The sequence below is a fragment of the Danio rerio genome, chromosome 15, assembly GCF_049306965.1.
Source record: "Danio rerio strain Tuebingen ecotype United States chromosome 15, GRCz12tu, whole genome shotgun sequence".
In the NCBI taxonomy this organism is placed as follows: Eukaryota; Metazoa; Chordata; class Actinopteri; order Cypriniformes; family Danionidae; genus Danio; species Danio rerio.
In genome coordinates, this window is record NC_133190.1 from 26,040,950 (window position 1) to 26,057,975 (window position 17,026).

The 17,026-nt window shown below is 36.6% G+C and overlaps 2 protein-coding genes and 1 long non-coding RNA gene across 19 annotated transcripts in view; 2 read left to right on the forward strand and 1 right to left on the reverse strand.

Moving 5' to 3' along the window:
* The window catches only part of mark4b (MAP/microtubule affinity-regulating kinase 4b), a 90,420-nt gene that overhangs the window by 23,040 nt on the left and 50,354 nt on the right, over positions 1-17,026 (forward strand). The window lies entirely within an intron of this gene.
* On the forward strand, positions 5,280-13,266 carry LOC141377840 (uncharacterized). Its single transcript, XM_073923705.1, has 3 exons — positions 5,280-5,314; positions 5,447-5,554; positions 5,912-13,266. The coding sequence occupies exon 3, from the start codon at positions 7,024-7,026 to the stop codon at positions 8,959-8,961; it is 1,938 nt and encodes a 645-aa protein (XP_073779806.1). The 5' UTR covers positions 5,280-5,314; positions 5,447-5,554; positions 5,912-7,023; the 3' UTR covers positions 8,962-13,266.
* Positions 14,763-15,557, reverse strand: LOC141377841 (uncharacterized). 2 transcript variants are annotated; one of them, XR_012390842.1, is made up of 3 exons: positions 15,470-15,557; positions 15,292-15,308; positions 14,763-14,814 (listed from the first exon to the last, which is right to left on the reverse strand). It is a non-coding gene; the product is annotated as an uncharacterized lncRNA (long non-coding RNA). The 2 variants fall into 2 exon arrangements; XR_012390841.1 differs by lacking the exon at positions 15,470-15,557 and having other exon boundaries at positions 15,292-15,375.

Sequence of the window (17,026 nt, forward strand, 5' to 3'; positions counted from 1 at the left end):
CCTCACAACAAAAAAGTCACTGGTTTAAGTCCCAGCCAGGTCAGTTGGCATTTCTGTGTGTAGTTTGCATGTTCTCCCCGTGTTCGCGTGGGTTTCCTAACATGCCAAAGACATATCGTATATGTGAATTGAATAAACAAAATTGGCCATACTGTATGTATGTGAATGAGTGTGTATGGACGTTTCTTAATTCTATGCATGATACCTTGGTGGTTCATTTCACTGTTGCGACCCCTGATGAATAAAGGGACTAAGCCGAAGGAAAATTTATAAATGAATTCAAAGAAAATGAAGTATGAATGCTTATTTACTGGGTGGTGTGATAACACTACAGTTATGTTAGTTGATAAGTTGGTTTAAGAAGCTAATGAGTGAAGTCATGTGGTTGAAACCAAATGCAAATGAAGGGTCAAAGACGTTGTGTACTGCAGTATGTTGTGTAAGGTGGGGCTGAAGGTGCTTGCGGTCTCTGCAGGATGTATTTAGACGCTGCAGTCCCTCCTGGCTGCATTAATATTGCTCACCAGTACAATATTTGTGTAACAGTTTCTACTTTCATAGGTTGATCCTCCGTTCAGATGCAAAACGTATCAATCACAACAACCTTCATTTGTCTGTCTGGCTTCTAAACTGACAGTAGCTGTATTAACATGGATATAAAACATAGACATGGACAGTTTTTTTTTTTTATATGATAAGTAATCACATTCCACACAATCTCAAATGTTGTTTTAGTTATTGTGAAATACCTGAGCTAAATTATTCAATCTGATTATCTGGTTAAATTTGAATTACTTTCATGCACAAGTTATTGATCATGTAGGAAAACAGTAGCATTGTTTTTCCTCGCTGCATTTAATTTTTGTTACTGATAGTAATTTTGTTCACTGATAAAAGATTTTAGATCACTATAAATAGCTTTTATTCAGAAATTTATGTAATATTCTATTTTATGCTCATGCTTAAGATTAAAAATATCATTGATTTATTAATATAGAAATTAATAAATCAGCACCAAGGCTGCATTTATTATTAATGTTAATTTTCCTTATGTATAATTAAAGTGTAACCTTTTCATCTGTTCCTGTGATGTCAAAGCTGGATTTTCAGTCTTAAATGTCACATGACCGTACAGAAAGGATTCTAATATTCTGATTTGCTGACCAAGATTAAAATATTTATTCATATTATTATCATAATCATTATCGTTGTTGAACACGGTTGTTCTGCTTAATATTTTTGTGAAAACCCTGATGCTATTTTCAATATTCTGTAAATAGAAATTTTAAACGAACATTATTTAGTTAAAGAAGAAATGCTTTGTAGCATTATAAATGCAACTTTAGTCAATTTAATGCATTTTTGCTGAATAAAATGATTAATTTATACGGACCTCAAACTTTTGAACAGTAGTGTTATAGACAGTTTTAATTGACCAATAAAAGATTATCATGGAAATTATTAGCGTAACTACCTTAGCGTAATTTTTGTTGTGTTTCCTGATTACTTAATGTTTTTTAATTTTATGTAATAATGTTCACGTTTGTCAAGCTGCTTTCGAATGATAATTATTGTAAAAAGTAGGACTGGGTACCAATCAAAAAACTTCCATATCTGTACCGATACCGATCCTTTAAATTCAATACTGGCTCCCAGTCGATACTTTTTAAATATACAATTCAATGTCAAATCTTGTTTGGAAACTGCTATTGAATTTAAAGTATCAGTATCGGTACCGATATCGAAAATGTCTCATCCCTAGTGAAAAGTGCTATAAAAATAAACAATTGAATTTAATTGAACCATTTTCTTAAGCTTTGCGCATGCCTTGCGCGTTGTGGTACATTTAGACTTCTGCGCGCTGTTTGTGTTGCTCTGCAATAACATTCAGTAAACAAAGTTTTTAAATGCTAGCTGGCAGTGATGTTTTTATGTTCTTCTGTGTCGAGTTTCTGCGCTGATGTTTTGTTTTTTCTGAACGCTACCTTATTGTAAAAGTAGCTCAAACTCGATCCTTTTGAGGCAGGAACCGGGGGACATGCAACAGTTTTAATCATAAGGTAAACACAAAACAACAGTTTCCATCTGGGTCTGAAAAGTTTGCACAGCTCTCGTTCCCGCCCACACTCGTCAGTGCTACCAAGCCAACCAATCACAGAGCTTGCGCTACGCGTCATTGCGACATGTAGTTAAATATTTTGAGAGGTGCGTGTCGGCAACGGCCATGGCGAGGGCTTTGCGCTGGAGCATATGCATGTGCTTGACGCAGAAGTATAAATCAGCCTTAACTTGTGTTGTCATATTTAGTTCAAATCAGGTTTTGTTAGTCTTATATGGCCACAGCACTGGAGATCTGCCAAAAATCCTTATTCTCCACTTCTTCTGTGCTCTCCTCTCTGTTTAATCCTGTTCAGAGATGAAGGAGGCCAAAGCGCAATCAGCTGACCATGAACTTTCCCAGCAGCTGGATTTCAGAAGAGCTGGAAAAAAAGCATGGATATCGTGTGTGTGTGTGAGGATTTGGGGTGTGACCATGAAGTGCGGGGCCCCATCATAAGAGCATAGTGCTACTTTAATGAAAAAAAAAAAAAAAAAAAAAGAAAGCCTAGAGTGCGGGCGATGGACTTGGACTGTGGGTGAAGAAGGGTAGAGGGGGTTGGGTGTCCCTCATTCAAGTCTCTTGCAGCCAGGAGTGCAGTTCCAGACAGACGAACAATGGGGGCAACTGAGTCCGGAGGGGGTGGGGGACTCCAGGGGGCCCGTGGCACAAGAGCAGACCCTGAGAAAGCAAGACTGCATACAGGAGAAGAGTGTCTGTGACATGATACCAGAAGAGTGTAAAAAAGCCCAGATTGGTTGGCACTACTCAATATGTGGATGGTGTGTAATTCAGGGCATTTAAAAGTCTTGAAGTGATGGAAGTGTATTGACATATGAATACTATTGTATATTTGCTAAGTATGAATTAATAATTATGTAGATCACAAAACAGTTGTAACCCATCCCCCATGTCAACTTAAAGGCAGTGTACACGCAAAGTATGAATATTGTACATGTATACATAGACATCACCTATATACTATATAACTGGAGGTTAACTATTTTATATATAGGAGTTATTAGTAATTAGTTAGTTGTTAATTGAAGTAATTAGTAACTAATGAAGTTATGGTAACTAATAACCTTAACATTTTTGATTGTAATGCAATAATGTGCACCTTTTGTAAAGCTGCATTGAAACAATAGTTATTGTGAAAAGTGCTGTAAAAGTAAACTTGAATTGAATTCTGTCATCATTTGCTCATTTACACTCTCACCTGCATGACCTTTCATTCTGTGAAAACAAAATAAGATTTTTTAAATGGAAGAAATTATAATTAAAATATCTAAAATATGCTGCACATAATTAAAAAAATCATAAAGATTTGGAATGACTTGACATGAAAAAGGATGACAGTTTTGTTTTGAATAAACTGTCCCTTTAAGGCAAGTCAAACATCTTCCTGAATGATTGTAAAGATTATAATTACTATAGTTAAAAAAATTAATGGACGTTGGCAGCTTATTAGAATTCACTCTGCTTTAAAGGGACAGATGACAAAAGAGCAGTGCATGCTAATTTTACAACAAACGTGCTTATTTTGCCTATATCGCTTTAGTTTAAAAAAATGTGTTTGAAATTGTGTTGCAATTATATACTGTTAGCAAACATCTGAATGCAGTGCACACTGCTGGGGGAAATAGGAAAATTAAATAAACATGCAAAAGAAATGAAAGTGCAGAGAAAACAGCAGGTAAGAAAGCATAACAATGCAAATGTTTTATAAACTCTGCAATTCATTATAAACTTTCACATCAAATTTATAGCTGTTTATACAATCCATTTCTTTAAAGAGGACCTATTTTAATTATTTTACAAGATGTAAGATAAGCCTGTTGTGTCTCCAGAATGTGCCTGTAAAGTTTCAGCTCAAAATACCCATCAGATTATTTATTATAGCCTCCAGAATCTGCTAATTTTTGTGTTTGGTACATTGTAGCTGTTTTTGTAGCATGTGGCTTTAAATGCAAATGAGCTGCTTCTCTCCCCCCTCCGTTTTTATGTGCGTGTCTGCTTCTCATCATTTGTTACGTCAGATAAACAGCAGTGACAGAGACAGAGTCAGATGAAGTTGAAATACAGCTCATTTGTCTAAAATACTAAGTTAGTTTATTTGATGTATTTGCAGTGGAGTTTATTCAAGCCTCTCTGAAATGTTGAGTCACACACAGATGCCATTTGCAGTACACTCACACAAAGACATATGCACGTTTACTGACACCATGCAGCCATGGTGATTGCAGCAGTAAGAATGACATAGCGATTTTACTGTCTTTATTACAAACATGCTCTTTTTAAAAAAAAAAAAATTAAACTTACAAAAATCACAGAGAGTAGTAGCAAATATTTTTATCCCAGTTTATTTGCAAAATAATGTTCTGTGGACATGTGTATCCATGTTATTATAGAAACATGGTGCCTGTCAATCAATTCGGTGGGCGGGGAAAACCACACTTCTACGTCACGTTGCGGTCGGTCTCAAAAACACTAGGATTTGGGTCCTATTTTGACATCTGGACGTTTTTAAAAAGAGACTTGTTGGGTTTATATCACTCCAGGATGACAGTGGACACACTATACACACACAAAGTTCTGTCCAAACAGCTTACAAAAGTTGATTTTCATCATAGGTGCCCTTTAATCAAAGCAGGTTTATAGTTTTATACTTGAAAAAGGAGGTCAGTTTCACAAAAAAATCTTGTGTTTTATTTGTTTATTTGACCTTGATGCATTGAAGGGAAAAAAGTAAAGATATAATAAATAAGATAAAGCAAAATTAAGGAAAGTTACTTTCAAACGTAATTACTACACCATCAACACGATCCAATTGTAGTTTGAAGGTGTTTACCAGCTGATGCTGGATTTTTCATTCCGCAAGTACTAATTATTCACCAATGTCAAAATGCTAATGTAATTATATGTAACCCAGGTTACTAGTGGGTAGTATACAGCATTAGAGCAAATAGAAATATGAGGAAAAAACATTGGCAGAATACTCGATTAAATAATATACATTAAAATTATTTACTTATATAAATAATTTACAATAGAGTATTATACAGCATTCAAGGGAATAGTGCTTTAGAATGACATCATCGTGCTTTACACTATAGCAGCAGATCAGCTTTCCAAACAATAACAAATCTCGCTTGTCTGTTAGCTTGTGTTTACCGTTGCTATGGTGATTCAGTGTTCGCAAGGGAAAGCAGAGATGTAAGTTGTTATATTAATAAAAGTAATATAACTATTAGATTTACATCTTTTAATGTTTTAATGCGTATTAACTGTGAAAATTGACTATTAATAAGATGCTGACATGATTTCAATCATATATTTTTAATGAAGGATTGAGAGAGAAAAAAAACAAGATTTGTCTCTGAGAGTGAAATCTGCACACGAGTGCCACCTGGAGTTTTCCTGTTTGTTTCATTTTGATTTTGAATGATTTCCTTGGTGAGTTCGTTTTTTTTTTATTATTATTATTGTTTTCATTATAACATGATTTAAACTAGTGTCGAAAAATGTGTTTTATTAATTAACCATTTGTTTGGTCTAGTAAAAAACTCAAAGTATTATACAGAGTATTATACAAGTGATTGTGTAAAGTTTAAGTGAGAAAGAAAGTAAAATGTTGTCATTTGTAAAAAGAAAATGCCAAATAGGAGAGAGAAATAGGAAAAACACAGAAATTCAGCATAGAGAAGCATATACATGGTTATTTACTGTTGCTGTTTATTTAGAAATGTGTTTAGCTGAGTTAATGCATTCACTGTAAAATGCTAATGGTTTCTTTGGCCTTGTGTTTTCAAGGCCAGGTTTTTTTTTTCTTTTCCTTGGTTTTGTTCGTTTGTGCATCTTCTTCTGATTTTTCATCGGTGAGATGTTCTATTGACGTCAGTTGCTGGATGTGATCTGCTCTGGATTCGAATTAATTGAAGTTTGAACTCTTTTCTGGATTTGAATTGTCTCAACTTCCATCGGTGCGTGTCTCATTGTGGAGTTGGACTGGCGAGCCTCCCATTGAGTGGATTCTTTGGATACACCTGTTGAAAAGATACAAAGTAAAACCTATTCAGCGTCATGGTAGGAGTGTAAATTTACAACACACTCACAAGTGCAACATCCTGGATCTCTGGAACTGAATTTGCAACCTAGTTGTTTTGCAAAAGAATCTTTTTGAAAGTTTATCACCTTTACTGGACTTTTGGAACATTTTGAAATGTTTTAACTGAATGTTTTATTTTCATTTTTATTTTATTTGTACATTGTTCCTTTAGAGTGTTCATTCGTTGAAATTTTTGAATCTTTATAGAGAGAGGTTAACTGATTTAAGAAGGGAAATCTTGATTATATGTTAAATAATAATACAATTTTAATATTGTATTATTAACTTACACTTGCAAACCTTTAATATAGTACTGTTATTAGCATATTAATATTATATTATTGTTATAATAGTAACCAAAATATAATATTAGCCTTAACAATAGAAAAACAGAAAAACAACAATATTAACTTACCTTATTAGTGATATAGCCTGTGAAGAAAGAGAAGTGTTATTAGAGAGTGTAAATAAGATTGAGGTCATTAGATAAGTGTGAAAAAAACCTAGAATTTGTTTTATTTATTTATTTTTATTTATTTATTTATTTTATATTTCTGTGAACATTTTACAATACAATATTTTATTATTCTTACCTCTGTGTCCGAGTCCTTCACTGTTGTTGTATCTTCTCTCTCTTTGGAGGAATTTAGACTTCTGAGCATCTGGTCCATTGATTAAATCTTATAATACATTTGTGTACCGAGGGTTACATACCAAAAAGTGGCGAGCCAGCCAGGAGAGAGATTGCAACAACAGTGTCTAATTACAGTATTCGAGTTCACTATAAATATTACAAATCGGAGAGAACTTTAACGTCATGGATATCATAGAAAAAGAGAATGTAGATATCTCAAAAACAGTGATTGTGGGTGGAATGACACTGACTGAGACAGACTCAGATTTAGAGTCATGGCTTTTAAGATATGGTAGTATTAACCGACATCTTCTCATTGATGACCCTGACTGTGAGTTTCATCGACATGCTATCATAGAGTTTACACATAACTCCGCGATGAAAACATTGATGCCTCTTTTGCCTTTAACTGTAGTTAGTATGTCAAACCCAAGTACCACTTTTATGGTACATGCTTTAAGCTGCGTCTACCCCCATATTGCTAGTGATAGTGCTACTAATGGATATCTGGAGGAATTGCAAAACATTGCTAGTTTTAGTGGGAAATCCATTGAGGAAGTACTCCAAACAGAGTTACTGAAAATTAAATTTGGTCCTTCTCATGCTGAGTCACTACCTGTTTTGGATAAAAAGCTTGAATTTCCAAATGCAGCACGTTCTCAAATACTTGATCGTAGCACAGTCAGTTCACCAAATAGACTGCTGTCCCCAGTCATATCACAAAGTATGATTACTGAACAAACAGCTTTTCCTTCATCTAGAATTTCACCATTTCATGAAGTTGAGTCAACAAATTCAAAAAACCTGTCCAAGGAAAGCCTTAACCATAGAAGTACTAAACCCACAGTAACAGTGTCATCCCATCCAGCACTTACCATGGATATAATTGATCCTCCTAGCGTGCAAAAGGTAGTAGTTGAGCACATTGTCCGCACAAATGACACAGCTCCAATGCACCATACCTCTTTTCGCCTCCGATCTTTCTCTGGAAAAATTCCTAGACCTGTTAATGAGCCAGATTTTGACACTTGGCGTGCCAGTGTTGATCTCCTGCTGACAGATCCTTCTATATCTGACTTAAATCGAGCCAGAAAAATCATAGACAGTCTGCTTCCCCCTGCTGCAGATATTGTTAAACATGTCCCACCAAACAGTTTACCTGCAGTATATCTAGAATTGCTGGAGTCTGTATATGGCTCTGTAGAAGATGGAGATGAGTTATTAGCCAGATTTATGAATAGCTTCCAAAACAATGGTGAGAAGCCTTCAACTTACCTGCACAGATTACAAGTTCTCTTAAGCACAGCTATTCGACGAGGTGGGATATTTGAAGAAGAGAGAAACCGATATCTTCTAAAGCAGTTTTGTCGCGGCTGTTGGGACAGTTTTCTAATTGCTGACCTTCAATTAGAAAGGAGAAAAGCCTCTCCTCCTTCATTTGCAGAATTAGTAGTTCTCATCCGTACAGAAGAAGATAAAAATGCCTCTAAAGAAGAAAGAATGAGAAAACATTTAGGGCTAAATAAACACTATCCTGCCCCCTCGAAATTCAGACTGTCAGCTCACCAGATATCTGCCCACCAAAGTGAAACGCAGGATGATCAAACTGACACATCTCTCGCAAAGCAAGTGTGTGAACTTCAAGCTCAAGTTGTTGCACTGCAAAAGCCTTTAAACCAGAAAGAAAAGAAAAAAAATGCAAAACCAGATGAAGTGAGTGAGCTGAGAAATGTTGTCACTGAGTTACAGGCACAGATTACAGCCATGCAAACTACAGCCACTCCAAAAATTAAAAGTGATGTAGAAGCAACTGAAATTGCTGACTTAAAGAAACAGATTGCTGATTTAAAGGTTCAGCTGACTGCCCCTGATATGTATAGAAACCGCACCAGAAACTTGCTGCCTGAACCTAGAGCAACAGATTGTTACAGAGCTAGTAAACTACCTGAAAGTAGACCTCGTCCGGGGTATTGTTTTAGATGTGCGGAAGATGGTCATCTTGCCAGCAGCTGTAGTAATGCTCCTGACCCTACTAAAGTTGCTGAGAAAAAACGCAAGTTAAGGGAGCGACAAGCCCAGTGGGATACCCAACAAGTAGCAATAATGAATCCTTTAAACTGAGGACGGTCTCTGTAGAGGGGCATACAGAGACTAAGAGAAATAATAATTGCCCTGAGAAACGTAAACAATTGTTCAACCAAAATGCGTGTGACGCACCCCCTTTGAGAAATTTACCAAGAGGATTAGTGGGAGTGAAGTGTACTGCCCAAATAACTGTTGGTAATAAAAGAGTTTCCTGCCTTCTGGACACAGGGTCCCAAGTAACTACTGTTCCCTGGTCATTTTATCAAGAGAATTTATCAAATTGTCCACTTAAATCATTGGATAACTTGCTGGAAGTGGAAGGGGCAAATGGTCAAACAGTGCCTTATCTTGGATATGTGGAATTGACTCTTAAGTTTCCCAGAGAGTTCCTTGGAACAGAGACAGAAGTGCCCACTTTAGCCCTGGTAGTCCCAGATTTGATGAACACTCCCCAAGTTCTAATTGGCACAAATTCATTAGATGCTCTTTACAGTAACTATGTCCAACAATCTGCTTCCTTTCCTCAATCAAACTTCCATGGTTACCGTGCAGTACAAAAAGTTTTAGAAGCAAGATACAAACAAGCGAGTGCTGATGTAGTGGGCTGTATCAAATTCAAGGGACATGTTCCAGAGGTAGTACCTGCAGGATGTACAGTGGTTCTTGATGGACATGTTCTAGTTAATTGTCCTCATGTAGGGAAATGTGTAGCTCTAGAGTCACCAACTTCACCCGCTTTACCCGGTGGTTTGCTAGTTGCCAGCTGTTTGCATTCCTTACCCACCAAAAAACATCAACAGTTACCAGTTGTGTTACGGAATGAAACTCAGACCGACATTACCATCTATCCCAGAACTATAATTGCTGAATTGCGGGCAGTCCAAGAAGTAATAAAGAGTGGGCCAGTAAATTCCAGCACTGTCAATAAAGAACTTTCTGCTTGTTCCAATCTCAAATTTGACTTTGAAAATTCCCCATTGACACCTGAATGGAAGAAACGAATAACGGATCAATTAAATTCCATGCCTGAAGTCTTCGCCTTGCATGACTTAGATTATGGACATACAAACAAAGTCACTCACCGAATAAAGCTTAATGATGAGACTCCTTTCAAACACAGACCTCGACCCATACATCCTCAGGACATTGATGCAGTACGAAAACATTTGCAAGACTTGTTAGCAGCTGGAATTATCCGAGAGTCAGAATCCCCTTTTGCCTCCCCCATAGTAGTTGTAAGAAAGAAAGACAATTCTGTACGTCTTTGCATTGACTTCAGAAAGCTGAACTCACAAACCATTAAAGATGCCTATGCCCTGCCAAATCTGGAAGAGGTCTTTTCAGCATTAACTGGTTCGAAATGGTTCTCTGTCCTTGACTTAAAATCAGGATATTATCAGATTGAGATGGAGGAAGCTGACAAAAGTAAAACTGCCTTTGTGTGTCCCTTGGGGTTCTGGGAGTTCAATAGGATGCCCCAAGGCATTACCAATGCCCCAAGTACGTTTCAAAGGCTGATGGAAAGATGCATGGGTGACTTGAATAGAAAAGAGGTATTGGTCTTCATCGATGATCTGATCATTTTCTCTGAAAGTTTAGAAGAGCATGAATCAAGGCTGATGCACGTTTTGAAAAGGCTCAAAGAATATGGACTGAAGCTATCGCCTGAAAAGTGCAAGTTTTTCCAGACTTCTGTTCGATACCTTGGTCATATTGTATCAGAAAATGGAGTGGAGACGGATCCAGTGAAAATCGAGGCCCTAAAAACCTGGCCAAGACCAAGAAATCTCAAAGAATTAAGATCTTTTCTGGGATTTTCTGGATACTATAGGAGGTTCATTCAGGATTATTCCAAGATAATCAAACCCCTTAATGACCTCACAGTAGGGTATCCACCTCTTCAAAAACGTCACCTACAAGAGAACAAGAATAAGCAATATCTGGACCCCAAAAAGGAATTCGGAAACAGATGGAATCAGCCCTGTCAACAAGCCTTTGACATGATTATTGAGAAACTCACCTCTGCACCTGTTCTGGGATTTGCAGACCCAAAGCTTCCTTATGTTCTGCATACTGACGCCAGTACCACTGGGCTTGGGGCAGCCTTATACCAGAAACAAGAGGGACAAATGCGGGTCATTGCTTTTGCAAGCAGAGGGTTGACAAGAAGTGAAAGCCGGTATCCAGCTCACAAGCTAGAATTTCTAGCTCTTAAATGGGCAGTCACATCTAAATTCAGTGACTATTTGTATGGAACAGAATTTGTGGTCGTAACTGATAGCAACCCTTTAACTTACATTCTGACATCTGCAAAGCTTGATGCTACCAGTTATCGCTGGTTGTCAAGTCTGTCCACTTACAATTTCAAGCTCCAGTATAGGGCTGGAAGTCAAAACTGTGATGCAGATGGCCTTTCAAGACGACCACATGGTGAGCTTTTAGATGACCCTGCATCTCAGAAAGAGAGAGAGAGAATTAAACAGTTTACCCTTCATCATTTGGATGAATTTGGAGTTGAAGATTCTCTTATCCTCCCAGAGGCCATAAAAGCCATCTGTGATCGACATCAGATTGGAAATTCCTCACATAAATGCAAATTTTCCAACCCTTCCATTGCCCTTGTTGAGTCCTTAGCCCTGCATGCAGATGTATTACCAAATGAGTTTGAACAAGAAAATGAGCATGGTCTTCCAGTCATTCCTTACCTGTCCAACGAAGAGTTAAAGAGACAGCAGAGAATGGATCCTCATCTCAAATTCATTATTGATTGTTTACAGCGGAATGAAAAACCTTCTAGTTCAAAAGACCAATCGCTTGCTGTTACTCTGTGGATAAGGGAATGGAGCAGATTAGAATTAAGGGATGGATTGCTTTATAGGAAGAAGCAAGATCAGGAAAGCACTCACTATCAATTAGCCTTACCTGTAGCTTTACGTGGAACAGTGTTGAAGAGTCTCCATAATGATATGGGACACATGGGCATGGAGAGGACACTTGACCTTGTCAGGACCAGATTCTTTTGGCCAAAAATGTCATCATCTGTGGAAGAGAAAATTAAGACATGTGAGAGATGTGTACGTAGAAAAGCGTTTCCTGAAAAAGCAGCTGAAATGATGAACATCAAGACTACCAGACCATTGGAGTTGGTCTGTATGGACTTCTTGTCTTTAGAGCCAGATCAGAGTAACACCAAAGATATATTAGTTATTACAGATCACTTCACCAAATATGCGGTGGCTGTGCCTACCAGAAACCAGAAGGCACAGACTGTGGCTAGATGTTTATGGGAAAACTTTCTAGTACATTATGGATTTCCGGAAAGACTGCACAGTGATCAAGGACGAGATTTTGAGTCAAGCCTCATCAAAGAGCTATGTCTCGTCGCAGGTATACACAAAGTGAGAACTACTCCTTACCACCCAAGAGGAAATCCAGTGGAGAGATTCAATAGGACCCTTCTCCAAATGTTGGGTACTCTTGAAAACAAAAAGAAGTCATGCTGGAAGGAGTTTGTCAAGCCTTTGGTGCATGCCTACAATTGCACTCGAAATGATGTAACAGGATACACTCCCTATGAACTTATGTTTGGTAGACAGCCCAGGCTGCCAGTCGACTTAGCCTTTGGGTTACCTGTGGATCGTTCTACCAAATCCCACTCTCAGTATGTAAAAGATCTGAAAGAAGGTTTAAGAGAGAGCTATGAAATTGCCATCAAAAACTCTGCAAAAGTAGCCCAACGTAACAAGCGCAGATTTGACAAACATGTGGTTGTTTCTACTCTTGACGTGGGAGATAAAGTCCTTGTGCGAAATTTGAGGCTAAGAGGAAAGAACAAACTGGCAGACAAATGGGAACCAGATGTCTATGTAGTTATCCGTAAAGCTGGAGATCTCCCAGTGTATGTAGTCCAGCCTGACGGAAAGACTGGTCCAGTTCGAACTTTACACAGAGACTTACTTCGACCTTGTGGATATTTGTCTGAAAATGAAATTGAAGAAATGAGTCCTCCAAATGTTCAACGTAAGCCCAGAACTAGGTCTAGCTCTGCTCTAGAATTTGCTCCCAAAGGACATCAAATGAGTGATCAGTCAGAATCTGAGGATGACTCTCTATATATTAGAAATGCAGGACGCCAGTTGGAATCCATTACAACGACTGTGTTACCTTCATCACAAAGTCCTGTGCTTGTAAGGAACTTACCTGGCATAGAGCCCATTGAACCACTCCCTGTCGTGGTGAACCCTGAAAAAGAAACCTTACCTGATTCCAGACTAGAAGAAGACTTAACAGAGAATCAAAGAGATGATGTCAATGAGAATTTCTTACCTGTGCTGAACCCTGCTGATATTGACCCCAAAGAAATTGAACCTGAAAGAAGTGGAAATAGTGTTGAAGGACAGATCCATAGAAGGGCGCTTGAATTAGATCCTGTTGATGTATCCCATTCTAATGATCAAAATCTACATGTCAAAAATGTTTCAAGTAACCAGCCAATAGTGGATGAAGACCTAGATACAAGTGGCCCTAGACGCTCAAAAAGGCAATGTAGACCTCCTAATAAGCTTGAATATCATAAACTAGGAAATCCCTTGACACTAGTCATTCAGTCCTTACTACAAGGTCTGAGTTCTGCCTTTACCACATCGTTAGAAGAACCCATACTCACTAGAGATCAGCCCTTTGTTGTGCCAGACCCTTTTCCAATTGCAGTGACAACCCAACCCCGTACATGCCCGAGGACGTGCCTGAATTCAGGGGGGGAATGTGTAACCCAGGTTACTAGTGGGTAGTATACAGCATTAGAGCAAATAGAAATATGAGGAAAAAACATTGGCAGAATACTCGATTAAATAATATACATTAAAATTATTTACTTATATAAATAATTTACAATAGAGTATTATACAGCATTCAAGGGAATAGTGCTTTAGAATGACATCATCGTGCTTTACACTATAGCAGCAGATCAGCTTTCCAAACAATAACAAATCTCGCTTGTCTGTTAGCTTGTGTTTACCGTTGCTATGGTGATTCAGTGTTCGCAAGGGAAAGCAGAGATGTAAGTTGTTATATTAATAAAAGTAATATAACTATTAGATTTACATCTTTTAATGTTTTAATGCGTATTAACTGTGAAAATTGACTATTAATAAGATGCTGACATGATTTCAATCATATATTTTTAATGAAGGATTGAGAGAGAAAAAAAACAAGATTTGTCTCTGAGAGTGAAATCTGCACACGAGTGCCACCTGGAGTTTTCCTGTTTGTTTCATTTTGATTTTGAATGATTTCCTTGGTGAGTTCGTTTTTTTTTTATTATTATTATTGTTTTCATTATAACATGATTTAAACTAGTGTCGAAAAATGTGTTTTATTAATTAACCATTTGTTTGGTCTAGTAAAAAACTCAAAGTATTATACAGAGTATTATACAAGTGATTGTGTAAAGTTTAAGTGAGAAAGAAAGTAAAATGTTGTCATTTGTAAAAAGAAAATGCCAAATAGGAGAGAGAAATAGGAAAAACACAGAAATTCAGCATAGAGAAGCATATACATGGTTATTTACTGTTGCTGTTTATTTAGAAATGTGTTTAGCTGAGTTAATGCATTCACTGTAAAATGCTAATGGTTTCTTTGGCCTTGTGTTTTCAAGGCCAGGTTTTTTTTTTCTTTTCCTTGGTTTTGTTCGTTTGTGCATCTTCTTCTGATTTTTCATCGGTGAGATGTTCTATTGACGTCAGTTGCTGGATGTGATCTGCTCTGGATTCGAATTAATTGAAGTTTGAACTCTTTTCTGGATTTGAATTGTCTCAACTTCCATCGGTGCGTGTCTCATTGTGGAGTTGGACTGGCGAGCCTCCCATTGAGTGGATTCTTTGGATACACCTGTTGAAAAGATACAAAGTAAAACCTATTCAGCGTCATGGTAGGAGTGTAAATTTACAACACACTCACAAGTGCAACATCCTGGATCTCTGGAACTGAATTTGCAACCTAGTTGTTTTGCAAAAGAATCTTTTTGAAAGTTTATCACCTTTACTGGACTTTTGGAACATTTTGAAATGTTTTAACTGAATGTTTTATTTTCATTTTTATTTTATTTGTACATTGTTCCTTTAGAGTGTTCATTCGTTGAAATTTTTGAATCTTTATAGAGAGAGGTTAACTGATTTAAGAAGGGAAATCTTGATTATATGTTAAATAATAATACAATTTTAATATTGTATTATTAACTTACACTTGCAAACCTTTAATATAGTACTGTTATTAGCATATTAATATTATATTATTGTTATAATAGTAACCAAAATATAATATTAGCCTTAACAATAGAAAAACAGAAAAACAACAATATTAACTTACCTTATTAGTGATATAGCCTGTGAAGAAAGAGAAGTGTTATTAGAGAGTGTAAATAAGATTGAGGTCATTAGATAAGTGTGAAAAAAACCTAGAATTTGTTTTATTTATTTATTTTTATTTATTTATTTATTTTATATTTCTGTGAACATTTTACAATACAATATTTTATTATTCTTACCTCTGTGTCCGAGTCCTTCACTGTTGTTGTATCTTCTCTCTCTTTGGAGGAATTTAGACTTCTGAGCATCTGGTCCATTGATTAAATCTTATAATACATTTGTGTACCGAGGGTTACATATAGTTATTGTTTTTGTTGTGAATGAGACTTACAACAAAGCTGGAATTAATGATAAAATGAATGAACTCTTTTGAGATTTACGCTTGTATAACTGTTAAATCAGGCGAGTTGCAGAGCTCGATTTACACCAAAGAGACAGGAAGATAAAGTGAACTTGACATTTATGAGTCATGCTGTGGATGATTCAGCGCCTAACACTTCAAGATTATTTCTGATCAACTCCAAATACTCATGGATTACTTATGTAAGTGACATCAATTATGAGATTATCACTATTTCTGGCACTATGGGGCATTGTGTGTTGTTTGTGCCTAGGAGGCAGATTGTGATGACTAAGCTCAGGGGCATCATGGACCTTTTTTTTGTTTGTTTTTTGGAGTGGGAACCTGTGGTGGTCTTGGTTTTAACTTATTGTAAGTGTCTTATGTGTAACTTAAGATACAACTTATAATTAAATATTGAACAAAATCATCCATGTGCCAATACCAACCTACTCTAAAATAATAATACAACAGTATGTTGTTAGGTAAATATTTCTTTTATTAAGCAAGGATACATTAAATTGATGCTGATGTTCAATATTAATACATAATAAAATAAATATGTAAAAAATATGAAAATAAAATGTCAAAATAGGAGGTAAATAATATTCCATTTTTTATTTAATGAATTATATACTGTATTTGAAATTATATATTTTTTTCATAATTATACTACATTTTATTATAATAAATGTTATTTTTTTAAGTCTTGCTGACAAAAGCAACATAGGCTCATTCTGAAAACGTAGCCCTATAAACGTTTCTGGAGATCGTGAATTATGTTCCCAGAGCTACGTATGGCTGCATTTCATCTTTAAAACGAACGCTACAGGGCGGTATAATGCCGTTTCTTTTCTCGCTAACTGGCTGATCAGTCAGTCAGTCAGTGAGTTAGTCAACAGTGGCCTTTGGTGGAATTACGTGAGAACAGCAGGCGCAAATGGCACCCGCGAGAGATATTTGAAACACACTGGCCTCCGGTGGATTTGCGAAAATAAAAACTGCAAAAAAGCATCGCTCCTGGGATGTATTTTGTTCTCTCCAGAAATGTATATAATGGTACGTAATCAGAATGAGCCTGGGTTGGACAAATGGGTACAACCTAGTGGTTTGAAGTAGTGGCAAAGTACAGAGATTTTAAATAACTGTTAATTAATATTTTAGTGTTGTATACTTTGCATTCTTTTAACATCATCAATATACAAGTCAAGATTTTTGGAGATTTAAACTGTTGTTACACTGAATTACCTTAGTGGGTATCTTCTGTAAATCATGGTCAATTTCTATGCTGATGTTTTTTGTTGTTGTTTGCTGCATTACTCTTACACTACAATGCTATCAGCTTGTTAAGTCGTGACGTATCGGTGAGTATGCAATACTGTTTCCAGGTCCAAGC